This window comes from Mya arenaria, chromosome 4 (assembly GCF_026914265.1).
Source record: "Mya arenaria isolate MELC-2E11 chromosome 4, ASM2691426v1".
Lineage (NCBI taxonomy): Eukaryota > Metazoa > Mollusca > Bivalvia > Myida > Myidae > Mya > Mya arenaria.
In genome coordinates, this window is record NC_069125.1 from 57813631 (window position 1) to 57836043 (window position 22413).

Here is a 22413-nt window from a genome sequence, read left to right on the forward strand (position 1 = left end):
CATCAAAGAATTACAGTTGATTCCTTCCTTAACGATGATGGTATTCTGGTAGACACCAGCATGAAATAATGGATTTCCGCATGCATACACATGTTCTTCCTGTACCCGCATTTAAGACCTCTCTTCGGCATGGAAAAGCTTTTTGGCACTGTAAACCACACGCCGCTTGCCCACTTTCTGCAGACAGCAAAGTTTCTCACTTTGGCTAAAATGGAAAAGTTAGCATTATATTTATGTCATAAACATGTAGAATAAAATAAGATATATGTTAATCTAGACAAGTGCAAATAAGCTGATTTTGAAGTCACCAAATCCTGTCTGTTTGTGTTAAAAGCTTACAAAACCCATGATTCTAGTAATTTACTATTTTATCAAATGTGTTTAATATATAATTAAAACATGGTGAAATGTAATTGACGCCCTTGCAAGATCAACATATAAGATATCATATGTCAATAGACTGAAGGGTCTGAGTGGTCTATTGGTTAAGGTGTCCACCTTTCAACCCAGGTTGTAGGTTTGATCCCCAGTAGTGGCAAGTTCTCTCAAAAAAGATACTGGTTTTTGCCCAGGAAACAGACTAGACAGTGATTTTAATAGTCATTATTAAGTCTTAACAATCGGTTTCCTCCGCCTTATAGGAACGGGGGGGGGGGGGGAGTTAAGTACGTGTCGGTTATAACCAGCCGGCTGCTTAGCTCAATTGGTTAGAGCGCCGGTCTAGTGTTCTGAGTTCGATCCTCGCACCGACTTAGTCCACCTAAATGACCTTCAACGAGTAATTTGACGATTTTTTTACTATGGCAGAATTGTGACATGTTATACGGTCACATAAGAAATATCAAAAGAATAAACAAGTATCCCTGAATGCTCATTTTAGTAGCTACGCACCGGGTGCACTTTTTCTTTTCCTTCATCTGCAGCTGCCCGATCTACTAGGACATCCTTGTAAGCTAGAAAATCTGCTGCGAATTGCGATATTGTAATCTGCAGATTGATTAGTTTGATAAAAGTTTCTTCCTTGCAATTTAGAACAGTTTTTATACGAAATTAACTTGACCATGTTGCAGACGGATAAAAAAGTCGTGACAGTGATCTCCTTTGACGAGCGAAAACACGTCGTATCAACTCGGCCTTTTCCGGTAAGCTCGGAAATAGCCGAGTGCGGTCCGAATGCCTAACGACAAAGGGATATAATGGCTGCGGGGAACAATTTAGTGACGATTTTTTTTCTCTTTTGCTCCTTATTTCCAAGGTCGGCGGATTAATTAAAAATAAAACATTTCATGATCTCTTATTTTTATTTCATTTTCAGTGAAATTAGGGGCGGCGGTACATGTAAATCATTTAATTAACTAGAGCACCGCGAAACGGAGCATTATACGCCCGAAGAAGATTCGGCTTGAGGTCTTTAATAAACATTTAGGTTATGCAAGTATACTGCTTACTAGGTGTGAAGTGTTTACAACAAAGGCTTAAACTTTCAATATTGAAACTTAAATGATACTTAAGTTAGCAGTGCTAATAAAAACCTTTGTTCAACAGTATTTTTTTACAACATAGAATAATTGTAAAACAACATACATACTGGTAAGTAGTGCAATGAAGGATGTACTAATATGGAATCAGATTTTATGAAATGAAATATTTTTATAAAATCAGCATACAAATATGGTTGGTACATATCTCCTAAATTACCCGATTACCAGCCAGCCCAGCACAATCTATGGTCTGTGTAATATGTCTCCAACACGCCTGCCTTACAGCCGTCCATGTTTGTGAAGATGAGGTCTATTGTTGAATTGAAGTCATTGGTGGGACATTCTAATATTTGAGAATACGAGTGCTTGTTCATGAATTTGCTTTATTGGTTACAAAGTTGTGGCTAGGACACGTTTTCTAAAAATTCCTTTATTAGTAGTAACACAAAGTTGTGGCCTGGACACGGAATTGCTAACGCCCCCAGTGAAATTAGCCTTTGAGGTACGGACCTGGAAAGCATGCTTGACAAATCCTTTTAATGTAGAGATGATTTGGATGTGTAAACGCTTGAAACTTTTGTTTTACAAACTTTCACACAACTTGCTTTTCCAACTGATTTGGAAACAAAGGCATTGGAGGACCAAATCGTAGATTTTTAATCATGGTTTAAACGTGTATGGAAAGACTGTGGATTGTTTGTATCAACGTAATGTGAAATTTAAATTTGTATCCGAAATTCTCTCTATCCGGATGGAAGCAATCGAGTGTTTGAGATTAAAAGAAAAGTTGTTTGTAAGCGTGTTTGTGCTTTATAACTTTTGGGTGGCATTTAACCCCCAATATGTGATATTGCATGACATACATTTATTTGCAACTCATAATCTGCAAACTAAAATGTTCAGTGTACTGGAAATATTGTAGTCTCGGCTCTTGCCGCAATGGCACACAGGTAAACATCATTTCAATGGAAATTGATCCAAATGATGTCACTGAGGTTTGTTTTTTGCTTATAATTGCGCTATTCCTCCGACAACTTTGTTGCTACTCAACCGTTGGTGCCTTGAATACTTCCAACATCTTTTGTAATCAACATCATATTCTCCTTTCATTCCAAAATTTACCGTTATAACTTATATAATATCATATCAAATTGTTTGGTTCTTTGTTGTACCAGTAGCTCCTCATAACACTGCAGTTCTTGGCGAAAGCGGAATTCTATAGTGAGGGTGGACTTGTACATGGCGTCTCCAGAAGCACTGTATGTGTATCTGTTTGGCAAGTAAGTAAAACTTCATTTTGATCATTTATTGATATAAATTAATTTATTTGGTGTTGCATAAAATTGTGATTTTAAGATCGTTCAAATCTTTTTTTACAGACATTTGCAGTATATAAATTAATTTAATGTGTGATTTGTAACTTCAGTTTTACAATATGATATGAGGTCTTTAAAAATCCTGAACATTTTCCATCTAATTATGTTTTTTCTCATGAATGTTAGTCATTAATATTTCATCGAAAAAATAAAAATGTGTTCAAACAGAGGCTCAACCATCAAACACTTCTTTAATTAGAGGGATATCGATAGTTATAGTACATACAGAATAATGTATATCCTTCATATTTTAGCTTCATGCAAATTTAAATAACAATTTAATAAATTTACTTAATTTTGAATGTCAGGTTGTAGACGCAATTAAACAGCGTGTCAACAACATCAAGTTCCCTACCACCCAGGCTGACCTTGCTTCTATTAAACAAAAGTTTTATCAGGTAGCAAGAATGCCAAATTGCATCGGAGCTGTAGATGGAACATTAATCCCCATCATTGCGCCAAGAGTGAGGGAAGATATATATGTGTGTAGAAAAGGATACCATGCAATAAACGTGCAGGCAGTAGTGACACCCGATATGAGGTATTATAAAATTTATAACTACCCGGTAGTATAAGTGACGTTGATAAGTAAAAAAATATTTTTGAATACATACATGTATGATGAAATAAATGATTTATCTTTATGTACCTAATGAACAAATTACACTGCAATAAAAATTGTATTGAATCATTCAGTGCATTAAAACTATAACTCGCATTAATATCTGTATGCATAGGGAATCCAAATCATGTATCTGTCTGCATATGTCCATATTGCAGATTCACTGATGTGGTCGATCAGTGGCCGGGGTCTACACACGACAACACCATATTTGAGAACTGTGGCCTGAAGGCATGTGTCGAGGCAAATAATGTTGGTTGGCTGCTTGGTGACGCGGGTTATGCCCTGAAACTTTACATGCTCACACCAAAGGCAAGTATAAACATTATAATTGTGTACAATAGTTTAATGTTATATTGTTCAATACAATTACAGAAAGGGTTCATGTAATTGTCTGTATTTAATTAACACCATCATGTAAAATGTGTTTGTAGCATATTTGCTATATTATGATCAGGTAACTTGTAAAAACATGGTAAGGTCTTCGGATCAATCCCAGATATAATGCAAGTTATAAATATAAATGCAATAGCTTTAAACACTAATTTCATGCAATTGCTGATAGATCCGGCCTACGACCCAACAGGAAAATGCATTCAACTTGGCACACAGCCGTACCAGAATGGTAGTGGAAAGAGCGTTTGGTTTGTTGAAGTCGAGATTTCGGTAATTATTTTATTTTCAAATATAGTATTACTTTCTTGTTACCATCTACTGGTGTTCATAAGTAAGCAAATTAACTTAAAGAAGTGTAAGGCAACTAATTATGAAGTGTTTCTATTCAGAAAGCCCAATTGATAACACTTTTGATATGGAAGATGTAAAAAAATAATGAATAAAATAAAACAACAATAGGAGACCAAAAATTAGTTCTTTCATTAAAATATAACAAACTAATTTGTTTTCATTTGCAACCTTAAATTCAAATTATTATCCCTGAGCTGCTATTTTTGTTATTTATTCATCAATATTATCAAAAGAAACTTAAATTAAACGAGATTTGATGTTTATATGTTATGCAATTGTTAGACATGTCACTTTAAAATAAGCAATAGTAGTAGCTTATGATATAGGCATACCGTTTTTGTAAAAAAAAATCACATTTCACTGGATGTGATGTACAACTTAGAGGTGCACCTCTATATTAAGAGGTGTATATTTGTCTTTGTGCTTCTATGTTTTCAAACAATAATGTAGCCGAGCTCTCTAACTTATAGATGCACCTCTAAATATAGGCGGAACCCTATTTTGTTTACTCCTAGTACAATAATTTTGACCCTATAGGTATATCATATAAAAATGATGTTAATTGGTATTATATTATGTTTGCACTCACTTCATTTCATGCAGATGTCTTCATAAGACTGGAGGATTCCTCCAAATCACACCTGAGAAGGCAGCCAAAGTCTTTGTTGTTTGTGCTAAACTGCACATGTGTATAGATGATGCTGTCGTGTTTGATGGACAAGTCCATGTTGCCCCTGACAATGCACCACCTTACATTGGAGCACTTGACCCAAATGCGCAGAGGGACAGAAGAGCTATTATTGCAAGATTTTGAAATGAACTCTCGCATTGTTTTAATTGGTTGCATATCTTGTTATTTGGACTAGTGAAGGAAATATTATTAACTTGTGATAGATTCACATTTTTCTGTATAATTAAGTTAAGAACTTTCTGTATCAATTTTCATAAACTGTCACAATTGCCCATTTTTTCTCAAAACATCTTAAGTCTCTTAAAACAGAATTTATCTTTTATCCAATATTTTGGTTTCGGTTTAACTTGTACAGTATAAACATTTTGAAGACTTTTTATACATGTACTTTCAATAGAAATTATTTTGCTTATATTACTGACAAACAATCTTTAATTTTTTGCTCACCCTCAAATTTGATTTACATAAGTTAGTACATTAAACATTATACAACATAAGAACAGATAACTCTGATAAGTGTCAATTATAAATGTTAATATATATATATCCAAAGTCAATTTTATGAATAGATACACCATTCACATTAAATTCTGATGTAGGCATGATTGATATCATTTGGAAAAACAATTGTTAAGTCAGACATTTTATGAATAAGTATTAGTGTAAATGTCACAACAGATGAGAACAAATTCATACAACATATTAGAGTCATTATATATTTTGGCAACATTTGCTGTCCCAGGGGTTGCGTTCAAGCACTCTTCTTATTAAGCTTTAACATTTGATTTTATATGAAACTGTATGGTGTGTTGCACATTGGAAGCAGATCATTTGATATATTAAACAGATAGAAACATAATATTTACATGTAAGAACATGTAAACATGACACAATTTGACTGTCTCCAGGTCATATTTTGTGTATTTATGGTTATGTAATTTTTAACTGCCAAGAGTTATGTAAACAAAATTACCCTGTCAACTTTATTCTATGTTTGACTGAAATACTAATGCATAAAAAGGTACAATTATTCAATCCCTTCATCAAAAAAATGATTTCCAAAATCTGTACCCAACGTTTAAGTCACCCATGTAACAACAAGAGATTTGTTCAAAATAATAACTGATCCGTTCATGACTTAAGTGGTTTATCAACCTCCATTTGAGGAGTCATCTTTCCCAAAACATTATTTGACAAATGGCCGATCATTTTAGAAGTACAGTGGAGTAATTGATATCTTAAAGGACGTTGAGTAGATGCGTAATTTGTATGTCTGTCTCTAATGTAACACTGTATATTTCTTCCATTGATTTGAGTATGCGTATAGTTTATGTGACATTTCATCTGTATGTAATGAAGATTCAAAGAATATGTGTTGCTTATATCGTAGGTAGAAGGTATTAATTTTATTTTGATAAAAACAAGCGAATAATTCACTCATGTAACATTCACTCATGTAACGGGCATTTTTGTTACAGTAGAGATGCAAAGTGTTACAAGAGAGACACTCAATACATAAAAATTACGAAAATATAGTTGTATTCATTAATAGTGTAATAAATTATCACATAATATAGTCAGAACATCAATGTATAAAATAATAACTCATTTAAAGATGAAAATGCTAACATTTCGGTTTCTTGTTTCGTAGATCTAATTATTATGTTACACGAGAGACCGGTTTTGTGACAGTAGAGACAAAACCTCAATAGTATGTCATATAAGTAGCTTTAAACAATGTGATTATGATTTTAAAGTTAAATGCTAAACGGTTTAAATGTCATCTTGTCGGGAAAACAGTTTTTAATTATAATATACATTTTGTCATTGCACATGATAATTTATGGAAAATGTGTTACAGGAGAGACCAACTTTTGTTAAAGGAAATATTTTCAACGACTATTTTGATAATTGTAAATGCGATAACATGGAAAATTTAACTTTTAATTATTTAGTTGTATCCTATACATTATAATAGTATATCTTTATTAGAAATCCTCAACATGTTAGCCATGTTCAAGCTGGAAATGCTGTTTTGTGTTTTACTGTTACATGAGGGAACACATGTTACATGAGTTTAAACATTAATGACTACATATGCTTCATTTTATTTATCACCATCAAATGGTATTTTTTTTATTCAGCTAGCAGTATATTGTATTGAAATAAAACGTCCATCAACACGAGTACTAAGACCCTTATATTATACAACGCATTACATATGTTGTCACATAACTATGCCCATGTATAGTTGATACGGACGGAAATTGCCTTCCATCCTGCAGAAGTGTTCTTGCACTTGGTGAAACCGATAACGTAGAAGAAATAAGAGTACAAATAATAGCTGAACTTGTTAGAAATTAAATCAAATACCTGGATGGTATGGTTTTGATTGACGGGATTGAACATAAGAAGAGCTGTATAAAAAGACCAGTCGACCCCTTCAGGGTTGAGCATGCTTTTCTCTGAAGGGATCTGTTGCGTCTATTGCTTTGTTGGCCTCGCATGATACAATTGGTGTCAGCGGTGGGATGAAGATAACTACCGGACCGGAGTTTCCTTACCCACGAATTTCCCAGGCCAATACTCGAGACGAGTCTTTTCGGGGGCAGAAGTAATGTAACGTTCTATGTAGGCGGAAGTAAGTATAATATAGTATGTTGGTGTACTTGGTTGGTTGTATGCAAATTGGCATATTCAGGTCTCCGTGTGGATGACGAATATACTGCATTATAAGACCAGTCGACTCCTTCAGGGTTGAGCATGCATTTACCTGAAGGGATCTGTTGCGTCTTTGGCCACGCACGCTACAATGGCAAAAACGGGTTCATGTCATTCAAAGCAACTACATTTGAATGAGTCTGAACTCAATGTTGATGTTTGTGAAAAGGGAATCAAAAATGAAGATGTAGAAATTTCGATCATTATGATATGAAGCAAGATCAAAATGACAAATGCGTAACAATGTATGTTCACAAGGATACGGATGGTGGATATGCCATTGACAGAAACACTAATTGTTCACATCAAAACATAGCACTGAAACAATTATGATACAATAAATGTATCAATTGGTCAAGAAGAGTCGTCCAATCCTTATATTACACCAGATTGTGACAATGCAACTGTTCAAATAGAAGTAACAGATGTCACTGTTCCAATTGATGGCATCATTGAGACAGTAATACTGGAAACCCTGAATGAAACTGTTTCGATAGAGAGCATAAATACAATCTCCAATAGAAAGAACAAAGTAGATTGTTCCGTAAAAAACATCAATGGAACTGTTTCGGACAAACAAACACATGATACTATAAAGATAGACGAAACGAAACTAGATGGCACGAGTGATACTATTATAAAAGAAAGCACAAATGAGACTGGATCGTTGAAAAGCACAAATGAGACGGTCCTGAACATAGAAGAAACAGATACAATAGAAAGCACAAATGAGACTGGATCGTTGAAAAGCACTAATGAGACGGTCCTGAACACAGAAGAAACAGATATGATAGAAAGCACAAATGAGACAGTTCAAATAGAAATACAAAAAGAGAGCTCTGAAAGAATGCAAAAATGAGACTTATCCTATAAAAGTAATCAGTCAAAGTGCTCCAATTGAAAACGCCAACAACACTGTTTCAAATGAGATTGTCTCGATAATGTTCCAAATGAGTTACCTCCGACAGATGGTATCCATGAGACTACCAAGACATAGTGTGACAATGATACAATTGAACCTTTTGACATCAGCAACCCTATGATGTGCATAGGAAAATATGTAATGAGTCTTTACAATAAAATACCTTATCAAGGTATTTTAGTGGACGCTCAAGGAACAAAGATTCGTGTTAGCTGTATGAAACAAACTGGGAGTAAAAAGGCGAACATTATCACTTGGCCAAGAGTAAATATGGTCAAGATTGGTATACAATCGACAGTGTTATGGGAATCATTCCTGTCCAAAGCATGTCAAAGGCATTTACTTTAAAATAAATGAAACAATTTGGTTTGGATGTATGGGTAACTATGTAGCCGTGCCATTACACCAATCGACAGTGTTAAGGGATACATTCATGGGCTGAAACATTTCAAACTCAGTTATTATAAAATTTATGATACTGTTCGATATATATGTGAAAAGTGTGGCCAGTTTTCAACTTCTGCTAAAAATGAACATACGTAAACTTCTCGTACTTTCGTCGGTGTGAGGAGATTACGTTCCTAAATGTTTAAAAAGCGGAAGTTGAAAAACTGGCCAAGTTGTCAGTTAGGTGTTAAATTACCAGCTTGTCGATTTCTTTGTCACTACTGTAACTCAGATAGGCTAACAACTCATTCGAAAAACAATAAACCAAGATCTTTAAACTGCTATATTTCATTTATCATTATGCAGTCATTTGTTATTTTTAGTTTCATAAAATTAGACATGAATGACAAATTGTGTAGGAGACGGTGCCCATAAAGTGTAAATGTTCACTTTTGTCAATTTATTTGTCACTACTGAAACTGAGATTTGCTTATAATGTAAACGCATTCGCATATCAGTTTAGTTAAAGGGTTTTAGTGTTTAAATTTCTATTCATCATTTTGTAATTATTTCTGTTATTTTAATACAATGAGTTAGACAATAATGTCAACATGTTACATGTTAACTTTAGTGTCTTAACTGTAACAATAACCGTCCATCATGTAACGTGTTCACACTTTTATTACCATACAATGTTAAAATGTGTTTGTTACCTACTAAAGTTTAAGTAGTCTTAGTATTAAATACATTCCTAGTTTCGAGAGTATTAGTTCTTAATCATATGTTTAATAAAAACAGTTAAAGATAAAAATATTGCCTTGAAATGTCACTCCTATAACATATAATTGTCTTTCGTGTAACACAAGTGTCCCTACAGTAACAGGGACAAAATGGTATTGATGTAAGTTGTTTGTATACAATATTTTAAATTACAAATAGTGATTCTGACATGCTAGGGTGTCCCTATTCATGATTTTTATTTATTTTTGTACAAAATAACCCGCAATTTTTATCATTTTTAACAAGTTGGTGCTATAAATTGTATGTTTTCAAAAAGTGAAGTTCATTTGGATAAATATAAGGATCATTATAATTAAAATCCATATATCTTATGATTTAAATAGTGAAAAACAATTCACTTTTCATATTTATTAATGGTTGCCTGGCTCATGGTATTTGAATAGAAAATATGTGTACAGATGTAGGTGTTACAGTAGGGAAAACAAGATGGTAAAGTCCTTAACAATTGATCAAATTCTACTGAAACATAAATGAATTGAAAATGCTGTTGATCATTTTTATATAAAGTATACATCCCCACATCGCCCTAAAATGAAGAAATTATGAAAAGATGATGTTTATTTTTCAATTTTTCTTTTATCAAATTGTTGCAAAATATATAATGACTCATTATACACAAATAATTAAGTTGTCAGAGACAAATGTGACTGAAAATAAAGTTGGAATTTAAATTTCTTCTACTTCTAACATTTGCTGCACTACAGCTATGGATATTATCGTGATGGTTTGGTGAACACTTCGAAAATTATTTATAATAAAACCTGAACTTGCAAACAGGCAATTATTAAGCAATAGGCATACTATTTAAGAATTTCATATTTCAGGTAGTTTTAAGGTCTGCCTACTGCCACTCATCTGATACACACTCCCTGTGTGTTTTTTTGTGTTGACAATGAGTCAGTAAATGAGTCGTATTTTAAGTAAGTTAGGGCTCTTTGCCTTTGCTCAATCTGCCCGTTCTTAATCATTAATAATTTAGTTCATGTCAACTATTAACTATTACACAGACTACTTAAAATAATATCAGTGTAACAAGACTATCATTTCTAGAAATTACTGCCTATATCAGGTCATGTTAACAATTAGCCTAACACCATCATAAGCAAATTATTGAGTTCTTTATCAATTGAGTAAATAAATTATATCACTGGATGTGATTAATAACCCCACTATACCGCCTTATTGTAATAATATTGCAGTACAACAGGGAGTGATGTACACTTATTGAATGCCCTGTGACTGTGAAAAGGTATAAGTTAAGTTATAAATGTTCAATACCTAAAATACTTTAAACATGTCAAGTAAATGCTTTGGGCAAAAAATAATTATGTACATTAACAAAGCAATTAACGCAAAGAAAAGTGCACCCAGAGGTATGGTTCTTGTGCACTGCAATTGGCCTTAACAAGATATATTTCAATAGAAAGTTTAAAAGCAATATCTCAAAGACTTCAAATTTTTGCTCCGTAGAAGACACAAAAACATGAGTAATGGAGAAACGTATACTTGTTCCAATGGCACAGGACGGACGGACAGACGGGACAAGGTGATTCCAATATAGCTCACAACGCTATATGGTGGGAGTAAAATAAAGTATTCATGCCATATATTTATGCCTTCAAAGTGTAGAAATTTATCATTAACTCATTAGTAATTTTTTGTTGTTGGAGTATTTCACTGAGGAGCTGATTCTGTTGAACTAGAAGATTTTCAATGCTATCTGCACCTGAAAAGTAATGTGATTTCATTTTTCAAGCAGCTGCAATAAATGAAAAGAATATATTTATCAATATTATTGTTATTATTCGTTTTACAGTTATTTTAAAGAAGTTGTAAATAGCATTAGAAATATTCATAGACTATTAATATAACTCAAATAGTTAGTCAAAAATGATACTGCATATCATACTGTTTTATTTATGATTGAGAATATTTAATTAAGAAATACTACCATACCTCTGCCTTTGTCTATTTGACCACTGTCTTCTGTCACTGCCATTGGTGCACTAAATGTGAATAAACTGTTGTGTAATTTGTTGTATTTTTGTTAATTTGTTTTTTTAATGTAAATGTAATTTCTTGACTAGTTGTTATTGAACTATGGAATAAATAAATATTATACAAATGATTACAATTGAATGATGATCATAATTTAATAATGTTGATGTTGCTTCATTGAATGAATCAATTGAATAATTAATGCAATATCCAAAGAATAGAAGTGCATCCAATGATAACCTTATTTAAATTACCTTTCTTGAAGAGTGGCAGACATGGGCATTGATGGTACTGATATGATGTACGGCAATGGTTTCTCAGAGGCTGCCAGTGCTTCAAACGGCTCAGTGGCTGTAGGTTTAATGGATGATGTTTCATTGGTGTAGGTTGATTCAGCTTTAATAAATAAAGTAGTGATAAAACATAATATTACTGGAGCTTGCATTAATGACACTAATGCTAACAAGAATAACACTAACAGTTAACCAATTACATGCTGAGGTCACATACCTTTTTGGATCAGAAAGTATGTGGTAAATAAAATAACAGTAAGTGGTGATACAAATTTAAAAATGGCCACTTACTCTTCATCAAGAAGGTATCAACACCAGCAAAGCCTCCAGTCGCTGAGTCACCAATCAGGTTAATCATCTGTAACAGTTACACAAAATCAATGTAAATAAGGCCAAAATTAAAGTCATGTTTCCTGTACACAAAAAACATTTTCATGTCAGTAAAATTCATTTTTGTTTCAAATATTTATATAACAATAGATTGAAAAATATGTGATTTGTTTTGGAATTATTTTTATCACATGTGCCTTTCGAATTGGGAAAAAAGGTTGGCTTTGGGAAAAATACAAATCAGGCCAAAATGGGCGTTTATCAAATTTGGGGAAAATATAATTAATAGCCACCCAGAAACATAACCTATAATCCATTTTAATTACATTTGATTGTGTCCAATAAATGAGATGACATTATAGTGGGCCAACTCATAAGCACCCCATTTATTGTGTTTACTTCAAAAGAAAACAGTTTAAATGATTATTTTACCTTATCTTCCCAATCCTCCAATTTCGGAGCTGGCCCACCTCCTGTCACATTTGAAAGCTGACGCCTCCTCCTTTCTCGTCTCTTCACATCAGTTTTTATGTCACTGGTTTTTTTCTTGCACTCATCAAGTGTCCTCTCACAAACGCCTTGCGCATTCACTCTGAAATTCAAGTTTTCAATATGTATTTTTATATCATATTTATTTATTTAACTCATATTTCGGGGAGGGGGGGGGGGGGGGGTACATCCCACAGTGTGGCAGTCAAAATTGTTCTGGCAATATATATTTATTGGTAAAACTAAACATAAGAGGTTTATCTTTCAAATACAAACCGATGTTTTGTTGACTTAAAAATACCAAACCGCTCCACTATTTCCTTACAGGCCCGATCTTTATCAGCATGAGTTAGTCCAGGGCAGAACTTATTGTCTAATGTTGAGGTTAGCTCAAAGTAACTTTCCTTTAAAACATCCTGTGCCGCCCTGGACCAATTCACCTTACGTCGCTGCTTTGCGGTCGGCTCCATTGTTGCAGACGATTGTTTACTTGTTTGACAGGTGCGCGCGTCCTACCTCCTATCGGAGAGTTACGCATTATTTACCCTTACGCAAATATTTACACTTACGAAAATTTAGTAAAACGCACCTACGCATCTCGTATTATTTACTTAAGTTGAAAATGTACGTGGAAACCTACGTAAGACTTACGAACTGTTAGAAAAACGGGCCCCCGAACTTCACGAAAATTCGCATTCGTTGCTAAGGCAAGCGTCTGTATCGATCTAGATCATCGAATTATCGATCGAGGTAAACAAACGCGTGATTTAACAGGTGTTCGGTATTTATAGACTGTTCGGATTTACAAACTCAACCAGTACGGTTTTTCACAATTCGTTTCCTACTAAACTACAATTCATGAGCACCACAACCTATTCACTGGCACTACAACGTTCAGAAAATCGAGCATAGTGCAGCAAGTATAACAAATAAAGTTCTAAAAATTGTAACGAGGCAACCTTTTGTCAATAAAAAAGCCACACACATGTCAAGACAATGCTTAAACCCAAGGTACGAGAACAATTCTCACGAAAATCCAGATTTTTACGTTGTCAATATATATGCAAAAAGCTAACGTCTAACAAGTTATGCAAGTTTTGGACGATTAGATTTTAAATTTTATTCAGAACTTTTACATTTAGAACAACTCATAGCCATTCCTATGTGGAACTACATTCTCCAATGTTTTTAAATTTACTCATATAAACCTCTAAAAATGAAAAATAAGAAACCATATTCACTGTTTACATCCATATTCCACTCAATGGCACTATAACGGAAGACGCGTTCGAGCATTTTCAACACATAGCAAAATGTTTTGGCTCAAATGATTGCCCGTCGTCACGTAGAGTGACGTGAAACAATACATATCCCATTAAAGGTTAAACACTGTGGTCATAGAGTTTCATAATGAAACGCATCCTTGTACTAAACCTGAAACAAACAACGAAAACATTATTAAATATATAAAATGAATTGAATATGTGCTAAAAACGTCTTCCAAATGATTACCCTAAGAGAATTTTTAAAGGTATTAGCCATGTAATACAACTCTGGAAACATCGGGTTACATCGACATATATCGCCACTCGCCGTAACAGATCGCGACGAACATCGGGCTAATTCGGCCTGTACCGGATGTTGCTATTTTTAGAAACAGAAGGTATTTCCCGGCTATTCATAGGTCAATAATGGAATTTCTACCTCGTAAGATTTGGAAACATTGTGATGTTTTTCTCATGAATATACGTTTAAAATAAATAAACATTAAAAGTACACGCTGACAGTTGATTACGATACATCTAACAATTTGAGTCATTACAGTAAAACATGGATTATAAGTGAAATATACGCGTAAGAGAAGATTTCCTCTCGAAAAAACGACCTGTCAACAATCGGCATGGAACTGGGATATTTAGATATTCGTATCAAAGGGCTCTGAATGTTAGTATCAGTTTTGTACGTTGATGTGTTCAAAAACGTTCGTTTTTAATTTATCTTTGGAATTCTTAAATCATTTTTATTAGCTAAATGTTTAGACAGCATGTTCATATTTTACATGTACTTATGTACATGTTACATATTTTTATATGTACTTATGTACATAACTTATGTTTAAGATATGATATGAGTATGTTATCTTTAAATTGATTGTTTTATCTTAGAAAAATATTAGACTTAGAATTTTGTTTAAAAATGATGTATTTTGGTACGTGACCTATTTCTAACATACCACAATACATGTACATGCCCGTTATTTGTTTACAAAATGCATATTTTCAAAATTAACCTGTGAAAAAAAGTTGTATATGGTTTGGGGCTTGAAGCCGCATCTGCTTGGACACTATTGACATTCATTGGCTTGGTGTAGGTCTCGTTAAAACCCCATACTGTTGTGAATCATTATCAACCATATGCACAACAACTACACATTTGTGCCTACCAACCCTTACTCTTGGCTAAAACATATATTAGTGCAGAATGTATAATACTTGTGCATTTGTATATTATGGTGGAAGTTTCTGCTGGTTGATAATCAGATGTCTAATTTCTTTCAGGCAGGAAAATGACTGAATATTACTTAGTCAACAACACTGGGTTATGAAGAATTCCAGCCTGCATTAAATACTATGTTTGATCCTTGAGAGCGGATTTGACAGCCATGTCCATCCACAAGGCAGTCGCATCTGATCGAGATAATGTGAGTATTTCATATAAAACATATTTGACTTGTTTTTTGTTTTTATAAACACACTGTATTCAATAATCAATTGTTGTTGGTGGTGGTGGTGGTCAATTGGTGGTGGTGGTGGTGGTGGTGATGGTGATGATGTTGATGATGATGATGATGATGATGATGAATTTTATTGATAAATTTAATAATTTTCTTTATAGATATACATGTATGTATCAGCTTGTTGTTGTTTTTTCAAAATAATGTCGAGAAATATTAAACTGTTTATATTTTATTTTGTATATGTATGGCAGTATAATTATCTATACTAATTAGTTAGAAAGGCTTTAAAAGTACAACTTTTTTCCTTTACAGCACTAAACATTCTTGATGGGTAAAGTACCTGAAGGTGCATGAAAACCAAATCAGCATTGACTCAGCATTGAGTAGTTATCATCTGTGCACACACTACAAGTACAAAGCATGGGAACAGAGCAAACTTCAACTGTCGAAGAGTGAAGAATTATTGTGAAAAAAATTAAATGTTAGAATACCAATAACAAAATAAAACAGATAGACATCAAATTACCCACAGAGATTGTTTACATGTTATAATATTTAAAAAAAAATAGTTGAGAACTTTCACTCTGATATTTTTGGAGGGGCGAGCCTACTTAGTGTTCTTGTTTCTTCACATATTTTAGTTTAAAAGTACACTCATTTGTTTTAAACTCTGTATTCTGAGTTAGTATCATAAGTAAAATTCATTTATTTGAAAGAGTACATTTTATGAATAAGTCCAATTAAGCTTTATAAATTTTTACAAGAAAAAGGTTGATTTTAAAGCATTTTATTAGCTATAAAAATGTATGGTAACATGACATTATGTATATTTTCTTCAAAACTGGACGGTAAACTATCATAAATTGTCTTTTAAATTGTTCAATAAACATCATAGATAATATCTAAAATAATTTCAGCAGCTTGCCTTATAGTTAACTATTTTTTATGAATTTTATAAAACTGCTATATATTTTCAAACATCGAAAAACTGCTCTTTTCCGAAGAATCATAAGATCAATCAAAATGATTTTTTTCCATGTGTATCAATAATGTGTTCGTTTGAACTTTAGTTTTCTGTTAACTGAAGTTTATTTTACCAGAAACTGTTGTGTTTATTTCATAATCTCTGATAATGCGAAAAAAATTCAAATATAGGCAAAATATTTACTTGTCGCTCTTTGTAGCCCTTGGAGTTTGGGGGTGGGTGTAATGAAACATAAATAACTTTTTTAATTCACGGTAAAAATTCTTCAAAACTTGGATAAAAGTCCCATAGTGTACCGTGATTATAACTATGTTGTCGGTTAAAGCTTTTGAAAAAGTGTGTATTACGCGGCTTATACCTTAAAACAAAGTAACGCCATTTGCTGAAACATTCCAAGCGAGCCAAAAAACGGTTTTAAAGATAACACGAATCTGCATTTTACAAAAATCAGCTCGGAAGGAAGCTTAGTTATGTAAGGACGCCCATATTCATCTATTTATTTTTTATGAGGAATTCATCTTCAAAATACAGAAGGCAAGTTTTTCTATTATATATATCACCGGTTGAAATAAGATCCATGCAATTCATTGAGTCTATCTGCCGAACTAGCTACTGGAACTATTGGAAGCCGGAGTTCACCTTTCCGAAGATCATTATTTTGCCAATATATTTCCATAGAAAAAATATTATCCCCGGGAATTAATTCACCGGGGATCATCATTATAATTATCCCCGGGATTAGGAACCACGAGTTCCGGATATCATAATGATTATAATTCCCGGGAATAAAAAGTAAAAAACCCGGAGATCATAATAATAAACATCTCTGGGTATTGCAACCAAGAATTCCGAAGATAATAATTATTATAACTATACATTTCATTATTAATGCTTTTTTGCATTGTAATAGATGTTTCAAATAGATAATGCATTTTGCAATGTAATAGATGTTTCAAATATATTCACATATCTTTATATTTATTTAAAAATATATGTAACACTTGTCTGTTTTTGGTTTGTTTAAGTGTTCGTGTTCGAACGGTTTAGCCGGGGTAGGCCGTACACGTGAATATACGAGGGTTGATCCAAAATTAACGATAGTGTTTCTATTACTATAAAATAACAGAGACATCAACAGAACCAAAGTCTGCCGTTCAACCTTTATTAAACGTACCCTGCTAATTGAAAAAAACAACAACAATTGTTCATACAGCACTAAAAATACACCGTAATAAATACTACACGTTACAACAAAGCGGGGCAGGGGCCATATTTACTGGCCCAGGCTGACGTCACTCCGAACGTCATTTCAATTGTGTTGTCGTTAGCAGTTTTTCGAATAATCACAAATTGCACTATATAGCATATATGTCAGTGATTCTAAAATTAACGTACATCCTGTGTCCCTGTATATTTTTCCCACCTGTAAAAAAACCCCTCTTAGCTAAATGTTATTATACAATAAATAGACTCGACCCATGAAAACATGGCCGTCGAAATAACAAAATGTCGTTGAACGAGAAAATTGAGGGTAAGTTGCTGTCTTCTCCTACGTATACTTTTCTCGCATCATTACCGTTCATGCCTGTTCTGTTGCAATGTTAATAAAATGTAAAAAAAACCCACACACAATACATATGTAACTGTATGCTGGAATACTGTGTAAACACAGAATAGAACACATTATGTAACCAGAGTTAAAATTATTTCAGATCGTCATTTCCGTTACGATCATTTCCAAAACAGAAATATGATGATATTTCGTAACGGAAATGACGATATTTTTATAATTCTTTATTTGATCTAAACCATGAAATATGATTAAAATCAATGGTTTTGTCTTGTTTTTATTAAAATTATACTACAGGTTATAATAAACACTGCATAATAAAATCAATTGATCTATATAAATTGTAGAATATGTTGGGAATACTATTTAAATAAAATTTCTTACGTGAAGCCCATTTATGTTTATTTCAGCTACGAAGTACACTCTAGATGCGATAGACAAACATTTGGCACTCAAAGAAAGAGGTCTTGTAACTTTATTAAGTATCCCTCGCCACCTACAACTGTCAGAATGGGCATGTGTTGTCTGTGACTGTGCAGACCAAATAGCTGATTCGAAAGATAGCATAGAACTACACAAGAAACTGTTAAAAGAATGGCGAAATCTGCAAAGAAGCGAATGCAAGAATACCGTCGCGAAATAAAAGAAAATGCACAGGAATATGAAAAGCATAAGGCTGCAGACAGGGAAGATATAAAGACAAAAAGGAAAGATGTGTTAAAAAATGGTACCACATAGAGAACAACGTAAATGTCGACGTAATTGGAAGAAAAACAGCCAGATACATAGAGATAGAAAGAAGATGTATGAAACAGCACTGACATCTAGATTAACACCACCAACATCGCCACAAGAATTGCAAAACCATCCAGTACAAGTGCCTAGGCAACTATCCATGATCAAATCGCACAAAAGAAGGAAGACCAAAGAAAAGTCTGCATGTTACAGGTTAAATGAAAAACTAAAAGTCAAACTTAAATGCCAGCAAAGACTTACTGAAAGAAACAAAAAGAGATTCTACCGAATCAAACGTAAAGATCGTGCAAGTGAGGCCAGTGAAGACGAACTAGGGCATACCGCCTATATCAAACACTGGTCATGAATGTCAGAAAGTGGTACAGCAGAAGCAACAGCCGCCTAGAAAGACGAATGCTATCAAATGTAATAGTAGGAAGAGTTCTGAAAAAGTATGGCCTGGGAGCTTATGCTAGAAGTGTTTTGGGTATATCAAGGCGCTACATGTATAGGAAAGGTAGAAGTGTCCGTCCAGCCGGCGTGATTAGTCGAATGAAAACGAAAGTGAAAGCGTTTCTTGAAAGGGACGACAAACAAGCCACCATCACAAGAAACGGGGTGAAAATGCAGAAACGGTTGTTAAATGGAGACCTAATAACTCTACAAAAAGTATGAGAGCGAGGGAAACAAGATCTCGTACAGCATGTTCTGCAAGTTGAGGCCGTTCTGGATAGTGAAACCAACAGAAAAAGATCGAGACACCTGTTTGGGTCAACTTCACGAGAATCTCAACTACAAAATTCAAACAAGTTATAAGGAGAATATGGTTCATTCGAAAGATGCGAATGTATTGATAAACGAAATTGTCTGCACTCAGGAAAATAAGGAGTGCATGTACAGGGAATGTCGCCAATGTGAAGATAAACAATTGAGTTTCGAAAATGCAGATGGGAAACAGGTGTTGTGGAACATGTGGAAAAATCAACGAATTGACAAGGAAAAAGATGGAAAGAAAAAAGTTGTTAATAAGACTGTAAAGTAAAAAGTCCAAGGCACAAAAGAAACATTAGCCGACGAACTGAATAAGGAGTTATCAAGGGCGTGTAGACATGTGTTCAATATAAGGCATCAATACAAATCATTAAAGTATTTACAACAATAAATGTCTCATGAGGAAATCATGGTGCACATTGATTTCTCTGAAAATTATAACACAAAGTATGCCAACGAGATACAAAGTGTACATTTTGGCGCATCAAAGCAACAAATAAGCTTGCACACTGGAATTGCATATCTCGGAGATGACAAAGAGTCATTCTGTTCAGTTTCGGACTGTTTAAATCATGGACCGGCAGCCATTTGAGCACATTTAGCCCCGGTAATAACATATCTGAAAACAAGAAAACGGTTTTCAGTAATACACTTTGTAAATGATGGGCCTACAACCCAATACAGAAATAAACTTAACTTTTATCTTTGGTGTATAAAAGTGTTTGACTACGGTTGCACATTATCTACATGTAACTTCATTGAAGCAGCACATGGTAAAGGAGCTGCAGATGGCGTTGGGGCGGCCGTCAAAAGGGCAGCCGACAAACAAGTGCACACATATCAACAGGACATTACCAGTGGGAGGGAATTCGTGGCTAATGTCCAACAATGTAGTAGTGTTATGATGTTTTATGTGGAAGAACAGTCGATTCTGCCCACATCACTGAAACCTCTGACAGACATCATGAAAATTCACCAGGTTGATATTTTTTCATTTATTACCAAATAACAAACATTGTATAATATAAATATATATGAGTTTATATAAATATAATGATTGTACTACGAATGAAATAAACAACTGAAGGTATGGAACCTATGTTGACAAAAACCTTTCAACAATGCATGAACTAAATTGCATATATTTTCAAACATGTAAAACCAAATAAAACTTCATTTTTGTAATGCCTTACAGCTTATCACCGACAATCAAAGTGAAATTGCCCACCGAGTAGTATCTTGTTTCTGCAGACATGCAGTGATATGCAGTTGCTTTTCACCAACAAGAGTACTCTTCCCTGAATATGTATTGCAGCAAGAACCGGATGAAAGTCTTTTCATATAATATCATACCGTAACAAGTAATGAACTGAATTATAATAAATTAAAAGCAATCAAAATATATACACACCAAACTGAAAATATCCCTCAAACTGCATACATCGCTACCTTCTTTTCTTTGTTTATTTGAAGGTAGTAAGGCCCCACCCCAGTAACAGTTTGTATAGATATTCAAAGGAATTATTAAAAAACCCTCAATAAATTTGCAATATTACAGTCACATGCCACCCATATTGTCAACCCGGATTGCGGTGCTCAGATATTTGACCACAACCAGACGCCTATAGCTTACACCGATGCTCACATGATTATAGCTGACGCCGTTCACACATCTAAAGCTGACGCCGTACAAATGTATGTAACTGACGCCGTGCACACGCCTCTAACGGACGCTCGCTCGTCCACAGGCAAATCTTCCTCTGTCGACGACGTAAGTATCATTTATTTTTACTGTACCATATAGGTTATCATTTAAACTTTTTAAATGTTAGATAAAGATGAAGACACATATTCAGCGAAGAAAAATAAAAGTATTTAAGAAAACGTAATTTATAGACGTTTATAAATTTAATTATATTTAAGCTGTCTTTGTTGTTGATTCGAAAACTGCTCTTGTGTTACAGGTAGAGCAGAAAGAGGATATGTATGAACGGTTGATTGGGCGATATTGTATCATTGATTATGATGATCTCCCATACCCAGGGTTAATATTAGATATTGATGAAGGTGCAGAGGTGTCGGCAATGTGTCGTATTGGGGCTAATCGGTTCTTTTGGCCATTGGTAGAGGACCGCTTATGGTATGGGAAGGAGAAGATTGTCGCGTTGTTAGAGACAGAACCAGAATTGGCGACAAAACGTCATCGAAAACTGGATGATAGTATGTGGAAGCACATTTACGACAAACTTGGCTTGGATAATAAAGGAAAAAAGTAAATTTGATCAAATAATCATTTGACGTTGATTTGAACATTGACTAGAACGTTGCGTTGTATGCTATTACATTCCGTGTTTCAGTATGAAGTTTTTAATTATGCCAACTCTTAATAATGACAGTGTTTGCTTTTAATTGAGAATGCATAATGCAGTATTGGTTTAATATTAAGTTGACAGTTCCATAGTTTGTGTTTACTATAGTTGTAGATTTGGTATCAAATGTTAAACATATTAAAGTAAAAATTGCTGTATGTGCGTTCTGATGCAATCTTTAATAAAAGTGTTTGCATTTACCATAAGTATGTTATTTTAGTATATTTGGAGGAATCGGCCTGATACCGAACGTTTTTTATAATTGTTCTACATTTCATGTTCATGTTAAATCTCTGTTGTCTGGTTAAATGTTTAGCGTTAGGTTAGGGTAAGGATTCAGTATTTTATAAAAACGACTTCAGAATTTGAAAATACTTCTCTCTCAAGT

At 33.8% G+C, this 22413-nt stretch overlaps 1 protein-coding gene across 1 annotated transcript; it reads left to right on the forward strand.

Annotated features, from left to right (window-relative positions):
• Positions 1 to 2446: 2446 nt before the first annotated feature.
• LOC128230935 (putative nuclease HARBI1) lies at positions 2447 to 5040 on the forward strand. Its single transcript, XM_052943364.1, has 6 exons — positions 2447 to 2476; positions 2660 to 2761; positions 3166 to 3398; positions 3638 to 3791; positions 4045 to 4145; positions 4830 to 5040. The coding sequence occupies exons 1-6, from the start codon at positions 2447 to 2449 to the stop codon at positions 5038 to 5040; spliced, it is 831 nt and encodes a 276-aa protein (XP_052799324.1).
• Positions 5041 to 22413: the final 17373 nt, after the last annotated feature.